Raw genomic sequence first — 13,970 nt, 5'->3', positions numbered from 1 at the left:
GCATTAATCCTTGAGCCACTCCCTTTTCACAGTACTTTTAGGCTTAGGAAGAAAAAAATGGAGAGATAGATTATTCGGAATCTATATTGGAGTCTCGATTAAATTTGGAGGATCTATTTGGAGGTGACGTTTTTAATATAATTCTCTCCATATCCAAGGCTTAACTCGGAGTTGTTTGGTTAAGGATGAAACAGTCTCAACATTGCACCACAACCCATGTTGGTAAATAGAGAGATAGATATTAATTCTTTTGTTTGTGATGTTGTTTGACTTGATACATAATTTTTTTTTTAAAAAAATGAAGTTTTTAAAAAATTATGATATGAAATAAGTAATAAATGATTGTATTACTATTAATTATTTCATTAAGAGTAAAATGAATATTTTATTATGTAATTGTTATTGAATATAAAAATATGTTTTTTAGCCGACTAAAACCTAAAACAGAAAATGTATACTTAGTTTTGGAAATAATTCACAAACAATTTAAAAAAAAACCATATGATGAATTTTTATATTTGAAATTATGTAACACATTATATTTTGAATAAGAGTAAGAACAAAAAAATAATAGAAATCAACGGTTTCTTCATTGACTGTAACACCATATATATTTTGAATAAAAATCACTTATTATAAATTGAAATGAGTCCTATTTTCTCAAATAGCGAGTAAGAAAATTTCGAATAAATAATTTGAAATGGGAAGAAAACGTCACAATAATTAATCAGTACCTTTTTGTTTCATTTTACTTGATATAATATTCTTTTTAAAAAGGGAAAAAATTAAAATCTATAATTTAAAATAATTTTTAAATATTTATATGTTTATAAATTCAAAGTCAAAAATATGTATTGACTTGCACTCCTAACACCATAACATAAATTGAAATAAAAAAAACATACAAATAAAATAGTTAATTAAAACAATAAGATAAATAAATAAAATTGAATTTTGGGGGTGTGGGGGTAGAGGGGCGTAGGTGCCGTGCGTGTGGGGGCAGAGATAATGTCGGGACAACCTTCTGGCCTAAGCAATTCGTATACATATCTAGTCAAGTCCCTTTCACCTTCTTTTTTTTCAATTTTCGATATTTAGCGAGTTATATTTGAGTGAAGTTTTATTATACGTTTCGCTAAATATTTTGAAAAAATATTTGACTTTTTAAAAGAATATAATATGTATACACAATATCTAAAAGTTATTAAAAATATTTATAAGTTTATATTATCAGTATGTTTCGTGAAAAGTCATAACAACAAATACAATTAATATGAATTTGAAAAAAAAAATATCATTGATTTATATATAAAAAATTACTGTTTCGCATTTAATTGAAAGTAAATCCGAATAGTTAAAATGTATATTAACTGTATGAAGTTTGTACAATGAACTAGGACTGAAATTCAGTCCAAAATTGTAAATGTTAGGTGTTTTTATAAAATATAAAAATTTCTCAAATGCTAAAATTTGGCCTGAATACTAATTTTTCTAGTATTTGAGAACTTGATATATTTGTCAAATAGTGACAAGTTATATGATCAAACTATTTCCCAAATTTTTCATAAATATAGTTGGGAATATTGGAGCCAAACAACACTTTGTTTGGATATACGATTTCATCTCGTGATTTCAAATAATGGAATGATATCTCAATTCTCCAAAAAATTTAATTTGAGAATGTCATATCATTATTTTACAGAGTATGAACATGGTCGTGTAGTTATTGATAAACTTTTACTTATTTGGTAAGATTGTATAAAAATAATTGGAATAATTTTGATAATTTCACAATTTAGGAAAAAATTATATTTATGAGCAAAAAATACAATTTAAAAATCTAAATTGTATGTCCCAACAAAACTTCTAACTTCATCTCACATAATTTCAAATTTATATTAAAATTCAATTACTCAAATTTATATTTATATCTGATAAATTTATTTATAACAACAACATTTCAAATATAATTTTCTTACTTCTCAAAAGTTTCATGAAAGAATCCTCATTTTTTCCATCACAATTTATATTGACGTTGCTTTCACTTTAATTAATATTACAACAAAAATAGTTTGGAGTTATTCTTGATACAAGGAATAATAATAATAACAATTTTTTATGTCCAAATATACATTTTTTTTTGGTTTTCCATTCGATTTTCGAAATTCACATTAAAATTCCGATTTAATTCAGATCGTGCACTGCAGGACCCATTCAGGGATGGCACTCCCAACAATATTTTCTCCATATTCAAGACTCGAACTCGAGACCTCTGATTGCATCAAACCCCACATTGGTAAATATACATTTAATTTTAATGGAGGAATAGCTATCTTCTTGACAAAATCTAACAATACCTAAAGGTTTCTAGAGGTAAATAGAGAGGAGAAAAAAAACAGCAATGATCTGAACATCATGTGATACATGATTAATTCTAGCAATTAATGTCACCTATACAACCTATATATATAGATTATGAAAAATAATTAATGATTTCTTTATTTATTTTATTTTCATTTGGTTTAACTTTTAGAAAGTAAGAAGAATTTTTAAATTTTAGAGTTTTAAATTAAAGATATATAATTATTCAATGAAATCCCACTATGTAGGATTTAAAAATGGTAGAGTGTATGCATATTTTACCTTTAAAATTGTTTTTGAAAAACCCCGTGGGCATAGCAGTATTAATTGTTAAGTCTACGAAAAATAACAATAACAACAGTGATAATCTAAATACAATAAATAACATATGACCAAAACTAGTTAGTACTACGATAGACACTAACAAGCCTAAACCTACACAAAACAAGAAAGCATGCTACCCAAGGGCAGAGCCAACATACATTATTCAGGGGTTCATCCGAACCCCACACGCAGAGGCGTATCCAGGATTTTGAGATGATGGGTGCACTATTACAAAAAGGTGGATCTAACATATAAATTTGATTGATTTAACATTTAGGTTCTTATCACTAAAAATAATTAAAATTTTAAAATTATAGGTCCAAAGTTATTTTTACCTATCCAAACCACTTAGAGAGACATTACCCAATTTTAAAAAGGAAAATAAAACAAGATAACTAAAAGATTCAAATTTCTAACCTCACTTAGAGATGTGCACCTAACATAATCGCACGGTATAATACTTCAAGTGTGGGTTCACATATCTATATTTAAATATTTTAAAAAAATATAACACTACTATATATAATTTCAGGAGGGGAGCATGGGTTCACGTGAACCCGGTGACCCCCTCCTGGATACGCCTCTGCCCACACGTCGAAAAATATTAATGTTTGTACATAGTTAATTTTTTATACATATATGTAGTAGATGTTGATCCCCCTTCGATTAGTTTATGTGTTTATTTCTTCAGATTTTGAATCTCTTGTTACAAAACATAGCTATGCCACTGATGCTACCCCTACCAACCTTTTACTAATACGCGACCTCACCTCTTCTTCATATCTAGAGTTCCTCAATAATATAAAGTTGCATAATGTCCTATCTAATCAACTCTTCCGATATTATTTTAATCTTATAGTGATAAATATGTCATATAAAAAATTAAAATTAAAAAATTACAAAAAACTAAAAAAATAAAAAATAAAGAAACAAATTAAAACAAATAAAGTAACATTTATTTTAAAATAAATATCTACATGCATCATCACATGCTATTTGAAATGCGATCCTTCTTGAAATTTTACTAACTCGAAATATTTTATGCAAAGATCCGCTCTTTTGTTTTCAGAGGGAAGAAAAAAGTGATATAAATATTTCAGAGAATCCTTTTGTGAAAATCGAGTTATTAACGGAAAAGGCAAAAAGTAGTCTGTAAAAATAAATAAAAAAGTACTACTTTTAAAAGGCCCCTATATAGACATATATGAATTTTATTTAAAGCCAGCCTTTTTTTTGAACAAGAAAAAATATTTGCTGTCTTTCTGAAGAAGAGAATGACCATGAAAAGACATGTCAGAAATTGAATTATATAAGTTTTGTATTTTAATAGTTTAAATTTTTTATTAGATTTTATTAATAATAACTTATATACTCCCTCCGTCCCTTTTTAGTTGTCCACTTTAGAAATGGCACACAGATTAAGGCAACAATGATTAGCACAGTGAAGTTACAATTTTACCCTTATGACAACTTTTCACTTCAAAATTACAACCACTTATTTGAATTCAAGTAGAATAAATTGGAGGGAAACAACATACACTTTTACAATTTTCAAGAAGTGTAAATAAGGGTATAGTAGGAAAAAATTTGTTGTCCTTTCTTGATTTGTCAAAATAGACAACTAAATAGGGACAACTAAAAAAGGAAATATGGACAAGTAAATAGGGACGGAGGGAGTATATAATTTAAAATAAATATAAAAATATAAATAAAAAACTATTGAATTCAATCGAACATGTGAACAAAACTCTAGCTTGGTCTTTACTTGTAATGTAGTAGTACGATTATTATGCATATTATAGGAATTGACATGGTAGACGAACGAGATTGATATGGATTGTAATGGGATGATTATGATTTTCATATTTTATAGTCACAAATTTTGAATTTAAACTTCTGAAAATGAATTGAAATTACTCTATTCGTTTCAATTATTTTTGACAAACATTCTTTTAGTCAGATAAAAAAAAAGACATATTTTTATATTTTGTAATAGTTTAACTTTAAAATATTTATTTTATCTTTGAGAAAATAATTTGTATTCATAATAATATATGACTTATTTTAGACCTCAAATTTCAAAATATTTTCTTTTTTAAATTTCATGTCAAGTCAGATAACATTGTATAAATCGAGACGGAAGGAGCATGCTTAACAAATTCTCAACCAATAGAATTTGAATAGTTTATATGGTAGCATAGATGAATATAATTTCTACATAAAGAATTATGGTGAAGTGATAATTAACTCCTTGAAATATCGCTCAAGGTAATAAAAATATTTTACAATGACCCACTTTCTTATACCTTTGTAATTCATGAATGCAGGTTCTTGATGAAAAGACTCGAAATAATTGTAAGTTGTGGAACATAATTGCAGATCTTCTAGCAAAGGAAGATCGAGGAGTACATTTTTTTTAAGGATAGAATCGTAATTTTGATAGTTCCTCTTATATTTGCTAATGAAGTAATATGAACACACATCTTAAAAAAGGTACTTTTGAGCGTCAAAATTCAAATTTTGACCAATAATAATAATAATCAAGTTACATATTTTATTTAGTTTTCGAATTTATTTAATCTATTCTTTGATAGCAACTATTGAGAAAAACAATTTGAACACACAAAACCAATAGTTATAAATTAACCAAAGTTTTAATAAATGTTGTGATGTATCAATCACCATATTATTCAAACTGATATAAACAGATGGATGTGAAAGTGATAGTCTCATATCATTGAAGAACTTAGAGATAATATCCAATTGTATCTTTCTTTTGACCAATGGGTCTTCAAACATATTCAATGAACTTTTTTTTTCACCTGATATTCGATATTCATTTTATGCCTCAATTTATTTGGAGGCGCGCATCAAAATTGTACAAGGTACCTTATTTTGGAGATACCCATTTAACCTATAACAAATTTTCTAATCTTTTTTCATATATACACCACTTTGAAATAAGACATATTATATACCTTAAGTTTCATATGGTTGAAATTCAAACAAAAATATCTGAATTCAAGCCATATGAAATTCCAAACACTACATGTCTAAAGTTGTTTCGAAGCACTACTTGTATAACATAAATGATAGTTACAAAATCGAGTATATATACACTTTATCAATTTGCATCGCATAATGCACATTAAAGGAAAAAACGTCCCCTACCATGATTGTTACATTCCTAAGATTCGAACCCGGACATGTATCAAGGTCGTAAAATCTTATCCATCATGATTTTCCTTACATTTATTTCTGAATAATAAATATCCTTTATTATCTTGGACCATAGTGTAAGGGTACTTATTTAATTTTCCTATATGTACATATTTGATTTTATTGCAAGGCCATGGCTTTATACAAATGCATCATTTTGATCCAACATTAATTAAAAAGGTAACATTCCAACCAAGAATAACACAATTTATTCTAAGAACTTAACAACATCACATTATCTTTAGCCTATCTTATTTTTTCGACATTACAAGTTTCACATTGTAAAAAAACTTACCCGGGTAAATATCTCGAGTAACCTGATAATACTTTTTACAATGACGGCATATATAACTTAAACTTGTGGTCAGGTTCTCCCTGCATAATGAACTTCTAGCTTAAGATAAACAGTTGAGCATCACCAGATAATGAAAATACCAGCGAACGATAGGCGCTTAGTAAAGCTTAAAGTATTATTATGGATAGCAAATAATCAGGACAGTCATCTACTACTGTCTTTGCAAGAAAAATCTGTTACTACAAACTATAATTACTAACCGGTCTACATGTAGGGTTGATAAGCTGTTGGCGTTCCGCTACCTGCATAATTGCCATAAGAACTTGCATTAATTCTCTCATCTGCTGTTGGCAATATGCCGCCTGAATAACTTGCATAACTGGATGATAAGGGAGCAGCTGTATAAGAACTTGCAGCGATTCCCTCGTCAGCTGGATAATAATATGATCTTTGCTCGTAGGATTGCTGGGGATATGTGGCTTGACTTGGAGGTTGATAATCATAAGATGTACTGAGATAAGCATACTTATCGAGCAATCCTGCATGAGGTGCTCTCTCAACAAGAACAGAGGGGACAAGTCTGCTTGGGTTATTAGCAGCTGCTCTCTCAATTAAAACAGATTGGGGCTGTATGCTAAGAACGTTAGGATGTCTGATAGATCCATGCGTTCCTCCAGTTACTCGAGGTCTCTTGAAATGCTGGTGTTTACCTGATCCAGAAGGTCTTTTCTTATCATTAGACCGGTCTTTGTCGTTAGAAATGGCTTTCTCCAACTGAGCAACCCTTCTCAGCAGTGGATCAAGTGGATATTCTGCTTCAAGCTTGTAATCTCGAATACATTGTACTATTGCCTTTACAGCTGCAAGTTCCTGCGTGTTTGCACTATATTTTGTAAGCAAGTTTGCAAAATAAGAGATAAAATTGCCTCACTCCCCCCTTTTGCTTTTTGCCTCTATTTTTGCTTCTATTTAACAAATTACCAGTAACAACTTGGACGTGGTGATATTTTATTGTCGAATCTCAGAAAGAATCCGTATTCACAAGTTCACAAAATAAGAGATAAAGTGGGTGACACGAAGGCACCAAAAAATAGTTTTCTTTACATGATGTGCAGTATGAATGCTATAATAAGAATAGAGGAAAAGAGGCCAATAATCTAAAGCCAGTGTTGTTGATAAGCAGTGCGATTTTTATCATACTACCTAGGACGGTGACAGAGGCAATCCTGAGTTAGGAGTTAGAAGATGTTAGGGCGAAAAAAGAAAGTTTGCCTAGGGGTAGAGGGGCAGATCCATCATGCTTTGAACTGTACACCACTCGTCCTGGCAGATTATTTGATTATCAACAAAAAAGGAAATCTGCTTAAGAACAACTCCATACATTTTTTGAATAATTTGGCATTAAAGAAATATGTAACTGTTCCGAAGCAATGAAATCAATGTAACAACTATGTAGAAGTCTTCTTTTGTATTCCTGAACTTTTTTTTGGAGCAAGGAGAAAATATCTCTTTGTACAGATGATTTGGCCAACATATTAGATGTATTTTGATACTATTTAGATATTTTTAGACGCGGATTTCAGTGTTTTATTTCATGAAATTTCCATTGATTAACCAAAGATTATGAAAGGTAATATACATCATGTTCATGGTAACTTAAGGCAATTATTTTCTTCACTCTCAATATTAGATTACTTTTTTGTATTCTAAGGACTGCAATAGCCTTGAGTATGCATATTCCATATCCATATAATAAAACACAGGAGGATTAATACTTGTAATAATCAATGACTTCATCTATCGATCATTGGAAGTTAACTGTGCATGCATGCAACTCTATTGACAGAAATTTATGCTACCAAACGGTCAAATTTAACAAATGCACAACAACCAAGGGACTAATGTGGCTAGCAGTACCTCTGCATTCCCCGAGTTACCTCCCTTTCCTTGTGCGTTTCGTCTCAAGTCCTTCAAATAGCCTTTCAGGAGCGGAACAAGGGGAAATCTTTCAGTCAGCTCGAAAGAATGAATAAAACGAGCAGCATCGATTTGCTTCTCACTATGAATCAATGCTTCAATGACACCTGCAAAGAAATAATAATATTATTTAACACCATAAATGGTTGCATACATTTCTAATGAAGTACGATGGTTGCATAATTTTGAGAAGCAGCAGCTATTAGATGCTTCATTTGAACAATTCCTCGCAGAGTATACTATAAAGGTCCAAGATCATCCGGTGAAAAGAGCATCTCAAAAGAGATGATCTGTCTCCAGATTGCATCAGGTCAGTTAAAAAAAACCAACCTGGCATTTTGTGTGCTAAGCCAAGAGAACGGCAGAGCTCAGGTCCCTGCCTATTGTGAGCCACTGCAAGAACAAGCTTGCAGAGCTCTTCTTCATCAAACTCTGAAGCAATCCTAAAAGTTGCAAGGAGCTGCAAAAATGCCTCAGTTTCCAATGAAGCTTGATTGGCAGCATCAGTGCCTGCAGTAGCCAACTTAGGCTTCCATTCATCAGCAATGGCCTTGGCTTGCTGCTTAATTTCAGGGAACAGAAGGTGATCAGCACCTGGTTTAGCCTTTGCCAACAAGGAGGCTATGGCTTCCATACAAACAAGGCAGGCTTGGCGCAAGCTACGGATAGCATTTTTGCCTTTCTCATCTTGAGAGTTAGATTCATCATTAGAGTAGAAGAACTCAAGAGAAGCCAGTACCAAACGGCCTGGTTCAGTTGCACCATCAAGGGCAACAGAGAGTTCCTCAGAAATTGAGGTCATTTTCTTTTTACTCCCTATAATATAATGCAGAAGCCCTTTTGCATCCATCTGCTCACATAATTGTGTCAGTTCTGGTCGAGGTTCGACCTTGCCAGAAGCACCATCAGCATTTTCAGCAGCACTGCCTGAGGATTTTACCTCTGAGCCAATATGAAGTGCATTTGTTATACCAAGAGAGCTGCTTACCTCAATGTCTTTGCTGTCCTCTGCATCTGTATGCTCGAGAGATTCCACTTGATGATCTCCCCGTGCTGCAGCAATTGCAGACACCGCAGCATCTTTAAGTTCTTGCAAGTGATCCCACAACTTCTGTTCCCTAGCAGCAATATCTGCCTCTCGTGAAGCAATCAGCAGATGAGCATCAGATTCTTGTTCCTTAAAGGCCTTCTCTCTAATTTCCAGTTCCAAGGATTTTTTCACTACTGCAGCCTTCAGATTCCGGAAGTGTCCTACAATATCCTTGATTAAATCCTTATCTACGGAGGCATTTTCATGAGATTCAAGATCATTTAATGCCTTCCCCAATTGTTCAATAAGGGATGGTACGTTACTGATCATCATTTGAAGATCCGTTTCAGCCATGGTCACTCAAATATCTGCAATATCAGGAGATCACAGAGTACATTAAAGAAATGAATCAAAACTCAGTATACAATAAAACATCTCCTCGAGATCTGGGCACCATCATGCAAACTCCCCACCCCAATCCCAAGAAGAACAAAAGGAAAGAATCCTCATCATGCAACCAAAATAGAGAAAAGAAATAATGGCTGAAGTATCATTAGGCTATATTGCTCAGACACTCAAAAAATGACGTTACACCTCTGTTGGATTCTCAAAAATGCACTACTTTTTGAGGACCTGACACATAATAGGCGATATACTCGAAGAACTAGAACAAAATAGTCATTATGCCCTTTTGGCATGTGCAATAGCAATAGTACGCGAATTAAGATGATATTTATTATACACCATGAAGTGAAGTGAAATCCTAGATTCTTACAGTGTAAAGAATATATTTAAGAACCCACACATAATTTACCATTTCCATCGGGTGAACAAGTTGGAAGCCTGGTGATATTTGGTTTGGGGGGGGAGGTTGACGCCTGCCTTGTGCCTAGGAATTCCTAGAACCTTTCAGGCATAGCATGTGACCTACTTCAGTGCTTTTCAGGCTGAAAGGGGTGATTTATAATTGGTTGATTCCCAACATATGGCATTTATTAGAGGTAGACAGATCATGGATGTTGTGTTGATTGCTAATGAAGCTATAGATTCCAGAAGAAACCTGGTATACTATGCAAGCTGGACATAGAGAAAGCATATGATCATGTCAACGGGAGGTATCTACCGAAGATGTTGGAAAGAATGGGCTTCGGCCAGAAAGGTTGAGATGGATAAAGTATTGTATTTCAACTTTCAAGTTTTCCGTGCTTATTAATGGAGCCCCTGCAGGATTTTCAATAGTCAAAGAGGTCTTAGGCAAGGTGACCCATTGTCACCTTTTTGTTCTTAATCACTATGAAGGGGTTGAATAGTATGATCAAAACAACAAACAACAGAGCCTGGTTGAAAAAGTTTTGATGTTGCTAGAGAGGGTGGTGACAGTTTGGAGGTGACACACCTGCAGTAACAGGTGACACCCTAAGTTTTTGTGATGCTGAGGAACAACAAATGAAATATTTGAGGGTTATACACTTATAATGATTCTGTTTGAAGGAATGTCTGGACTACATATCAACGGAAGGTAAGAGCTTAGTGTATTTAATCAATGAAATCATTAATATGAACTGCCTAGCAGCAATCCTTCGTGGGGAAATTGGTACTCTACCAACAACTTACTCGGGCATGCCTCTAGGTGGAGAATACAACTCTATTGATATATGGAAGGGTGTGCTAGAGAGGTGTGAAAATAAATTGACTAGATGAAAAACTCAATATCTGTCCTTCAGAGGCAACCTAACTCTCATTAATTCAGTCCTAGATGCCTTGCCAACTTAATGATCACCTTGTTCCCAATACAACAAGAGTAATCAAGAGACTGGACAATATCAGGAGAAAGTTTCTATGGCATGGCAACAAGGAGAGGAAAGGCTTCCATCTAGTGAAGTGGAAAGTAGTGATAACTAGCAAGAAGGTAGGCGGTATGGGGATAAAGAACCTGAAGGTGCAAAGTAAAGCTCTCAGAATGAAATAGTTGTGGAAGTTTGCCAATGAAAATCATATGCTATGGAAAAGGGTAATAAGTGCAAAATATGAAGGTGAAGATATGTGGATGACCAAAGAAGTGATTATACCTTATGGAGTGAGTTTGTGGAGATCAATAAGAGACATGTGGGAGGAAGTTAAGAGTAATGCAAAGATCAAAGTTGTAATAGAAGTAAGACAAGATTTTGGAAAGATGAGTGACATGAAAAGGGAAACCTGGAATCCCTGACATATACAATGTAGTTCTGGGACAACAAAATATTATAGCAGAGTTATGGACAAAACAGGGGTGGAGCTTTAATTTCAGAAGAGAATATAATGACAGGGAAATAGCAAGAGTGGCGAAATTTCTCAACACTGTGGAAGCTTTTAATGGGCTACAAACAGGGGAAGATGTTATGTGGTGGAAGGGAAATAGCAGAGGGGAATTCAAAGTTAACTCAGCCTACAAGTTGATGAATCAGACAACCCCACAAACACATAGTTGGCCATGGAAACAAATATGGAGAAGCAAAATACCTCATATAATCTCATGTTTCATATGGTTATTTGCCAAAGAAGTTGCTCTGACTCAAGATAACTTGAAGAAAAGAGGGATAACCTTATGCTCTAGTTGTTTCCTTTGTGAGGAGGCATTAGAGAAAGTGAGTCATCTATTCCTACACTGCAAGTATACCCAAATTTTATCCAATACTAAATATTTTTTCTTTTAAGGCAATTTAGATATGATCTAAAACTACCTATCATTCCATTTATGCCACTCTTTACTGTTTCTAGCACTCCAAATTTTGTGGTAGTGATTGTTTCGCTTTTAGTCTACTACTTCATGCTTTCTTTAGCATTTTATCTTGGTTTCTTCACTCCCATTGTTTCTAATTTCGAACTGCTTTACAATGCTTTTACTTACGTTGAGGATCTATCGGAAACAACCTATTCTCTTTACCTTCTAGAATAAGGTCTGCGTACACACTACCCTCCCCATACCCCACTTTGTGTAATTACACGGGATATGTTATTGTTTTTGTTTCCCTAACACAAACATACAATTCTATAACCAAAATATAAATTGATACTATTCCTTTTACCGTTAAACCCAATACACATTTCTCCAAATATCATCAAATAACATGATATACATATAGATTACAACGAATTGAAAGAACATGCTTAAAATTATATACATGGAAGCTTACAAACCCTAACTATTTCCCAATTTTCAGCACAATAGAGATATAAACAGCCAAAAAAAAAACTGAGATAACCAATTATATATCATGGAAAAATCATATAAAAATATTGCAAATAGAAATTCTACAGTCTGAAGGAACCTGACAAAGAAGAGGGCCAAATCCGGAAGGTCGCCGGAGCTCCGATTCGGAATTTCGGTGGTTACAAATTTCAGAAGAAGAAACGAACCGTCAGTGAATATAGAATTATCTGGTTTTCGAATTTGCACTAAAAGGTTTGGGCCTAAAATTTGATTATTAATGCTTTATGGGCTAACAATAAGCCCATTATAGCTCAGTTCTAGCCCAGTATGAATAAGCCTTTTAACATGGAGTTCATAGCTCTTCATATATACTATTATTATCTATGCTTTCAAAATATTACGTATCTTACCACTAATTAAGAGTTTTCTACCATATATTGAGAAAAATACACTTAGATTTGTATATTTTTGCTACTAGATACACTAAAATAGGGAGAGAGGTGAGTGAGATGGGGAGGGACGCGTGCGAGATTTTGTTATGTATCACAGATACATAGGAAAGTGGCGAGCGAGATAGGAGAGAGGCAAGAAAGATTTTTTATGCATCCCAGATACATACAGATTCACTTGGATACAATGTAGCTAGAACAAATTTGACCTCATGTATCCTGAGATACATGTATTTGGACGTACCTGGGCGCACCAAAATCTTGTAAGATACATAATATTACAAATTAGAGTGTATCTAAGCAAATAGCTTCTAAACTAGTAGAATTTATGTAAGTTTTCATATTAACATTTTGCCTTTTTTTTTTTGTTGTTTGATTTTGGGGTGAAGTGCACAAATAGTTGCTTTTAGAATCACTATTTCAAAAAAAAAGTAGCGCGCCCACGAAGGTGGTCGAGTTGGTTATTGAGTAGGTGATTTTTTAAATGGAGGGTTCATGTAAGTTTCCAATCCTCTGTATGTTTTTTTTAATCGAACTCATTGCACAAGACTTATCTAATGCGGTTTATCTCTTCTTTGCAGTTGTTGTGAACCAAAATAGCTATATAAGGGTATATGGGCTACACATGGTAAATAAGACTGAATCAGTTGATATTATTGAGCCGAGTAAAATATTGGAGAGTTTTATTTGGGATTAGTGGTGGCAAATGGGCGGGTTGGGTCAAATGTGGGCGGGTTGAAAATGGGTCAACATAAAATGGGTAATAATTAATTCAACCCGCCCATATTTGATATGGGTTAAAATAGATTGGGTAAGAAATGGGTTGGGTAAAATACTAGTTTGCCCATATATTCATGAGTAAATAGTACTCTACTTAAGAATTCAACATGGAGAAAATATTTTAATCGTTTTTTAGATGAAAAATGTTGAAAATGCTTCATTTAGTTTTATTGTATCATAAAAGAAAAAAAAAATCCTATAACTTTTCAATATAAAATAAAATTATGTATAACAAGGGGAAACTATTTTTAATTTCAAAGTAAATGAATATTTGCATTTTAGGACTAAAACATGCTTAATGCACTTTAAGCAATGTCAATACTAATTAATACATGATTTGCTTAT

General features: G+C 32.8%; 1 protein-coding gene across 1 annotated transcript; it reads right to left on the bottom strand.

Annotated features, from left to right (window-relative positions):
• Positions 1–6,358: 6,358 nt before the first annotated feature.
• Positions 6,359–9,581, bottom strand: LOC125819069 (FRIGIDA-like protein 3). Its single transcript, XM_049498582.1, has 3 exons — positions 8,507–9,581; positions 8,117–8,283; positions 6,359–7,069 (listed from the first exon to the last, which is right to left on the bottom strand). Exons 1-3 carry the CDS (start codon positions 9,558–9,560, stop codon positions 6,464–6,466), a joined length of 1,827 nt encoding a protein of 608 aa, XP_049354539.1. The 5' UTR covers positions 9,561–9,581; the 3' UTR covers positions 6,359–6,463.
• Positions 9,582–13,970: the final 4,389 nt, after the last annotated feature.

Source organism: Solanum verrucosum, unplaced genomic scaffold, assembly GCF_900185275.1.
Source record: "Solanum verrucosum unplaced genomic scaffold, falcon-dt-bn FXZP01000252.1, whole genome shotgun sequence".
NCBI classification, from domain to species: Eukaryota; Viridiplantae; Streptophyta; class Magnoliopsida; order Solanales; family Solanaceae; genus Solanum; species Solanum verrucosum.
This window is presented reverse-complemented; position numbering and strand designations above follow the sequence as displayed.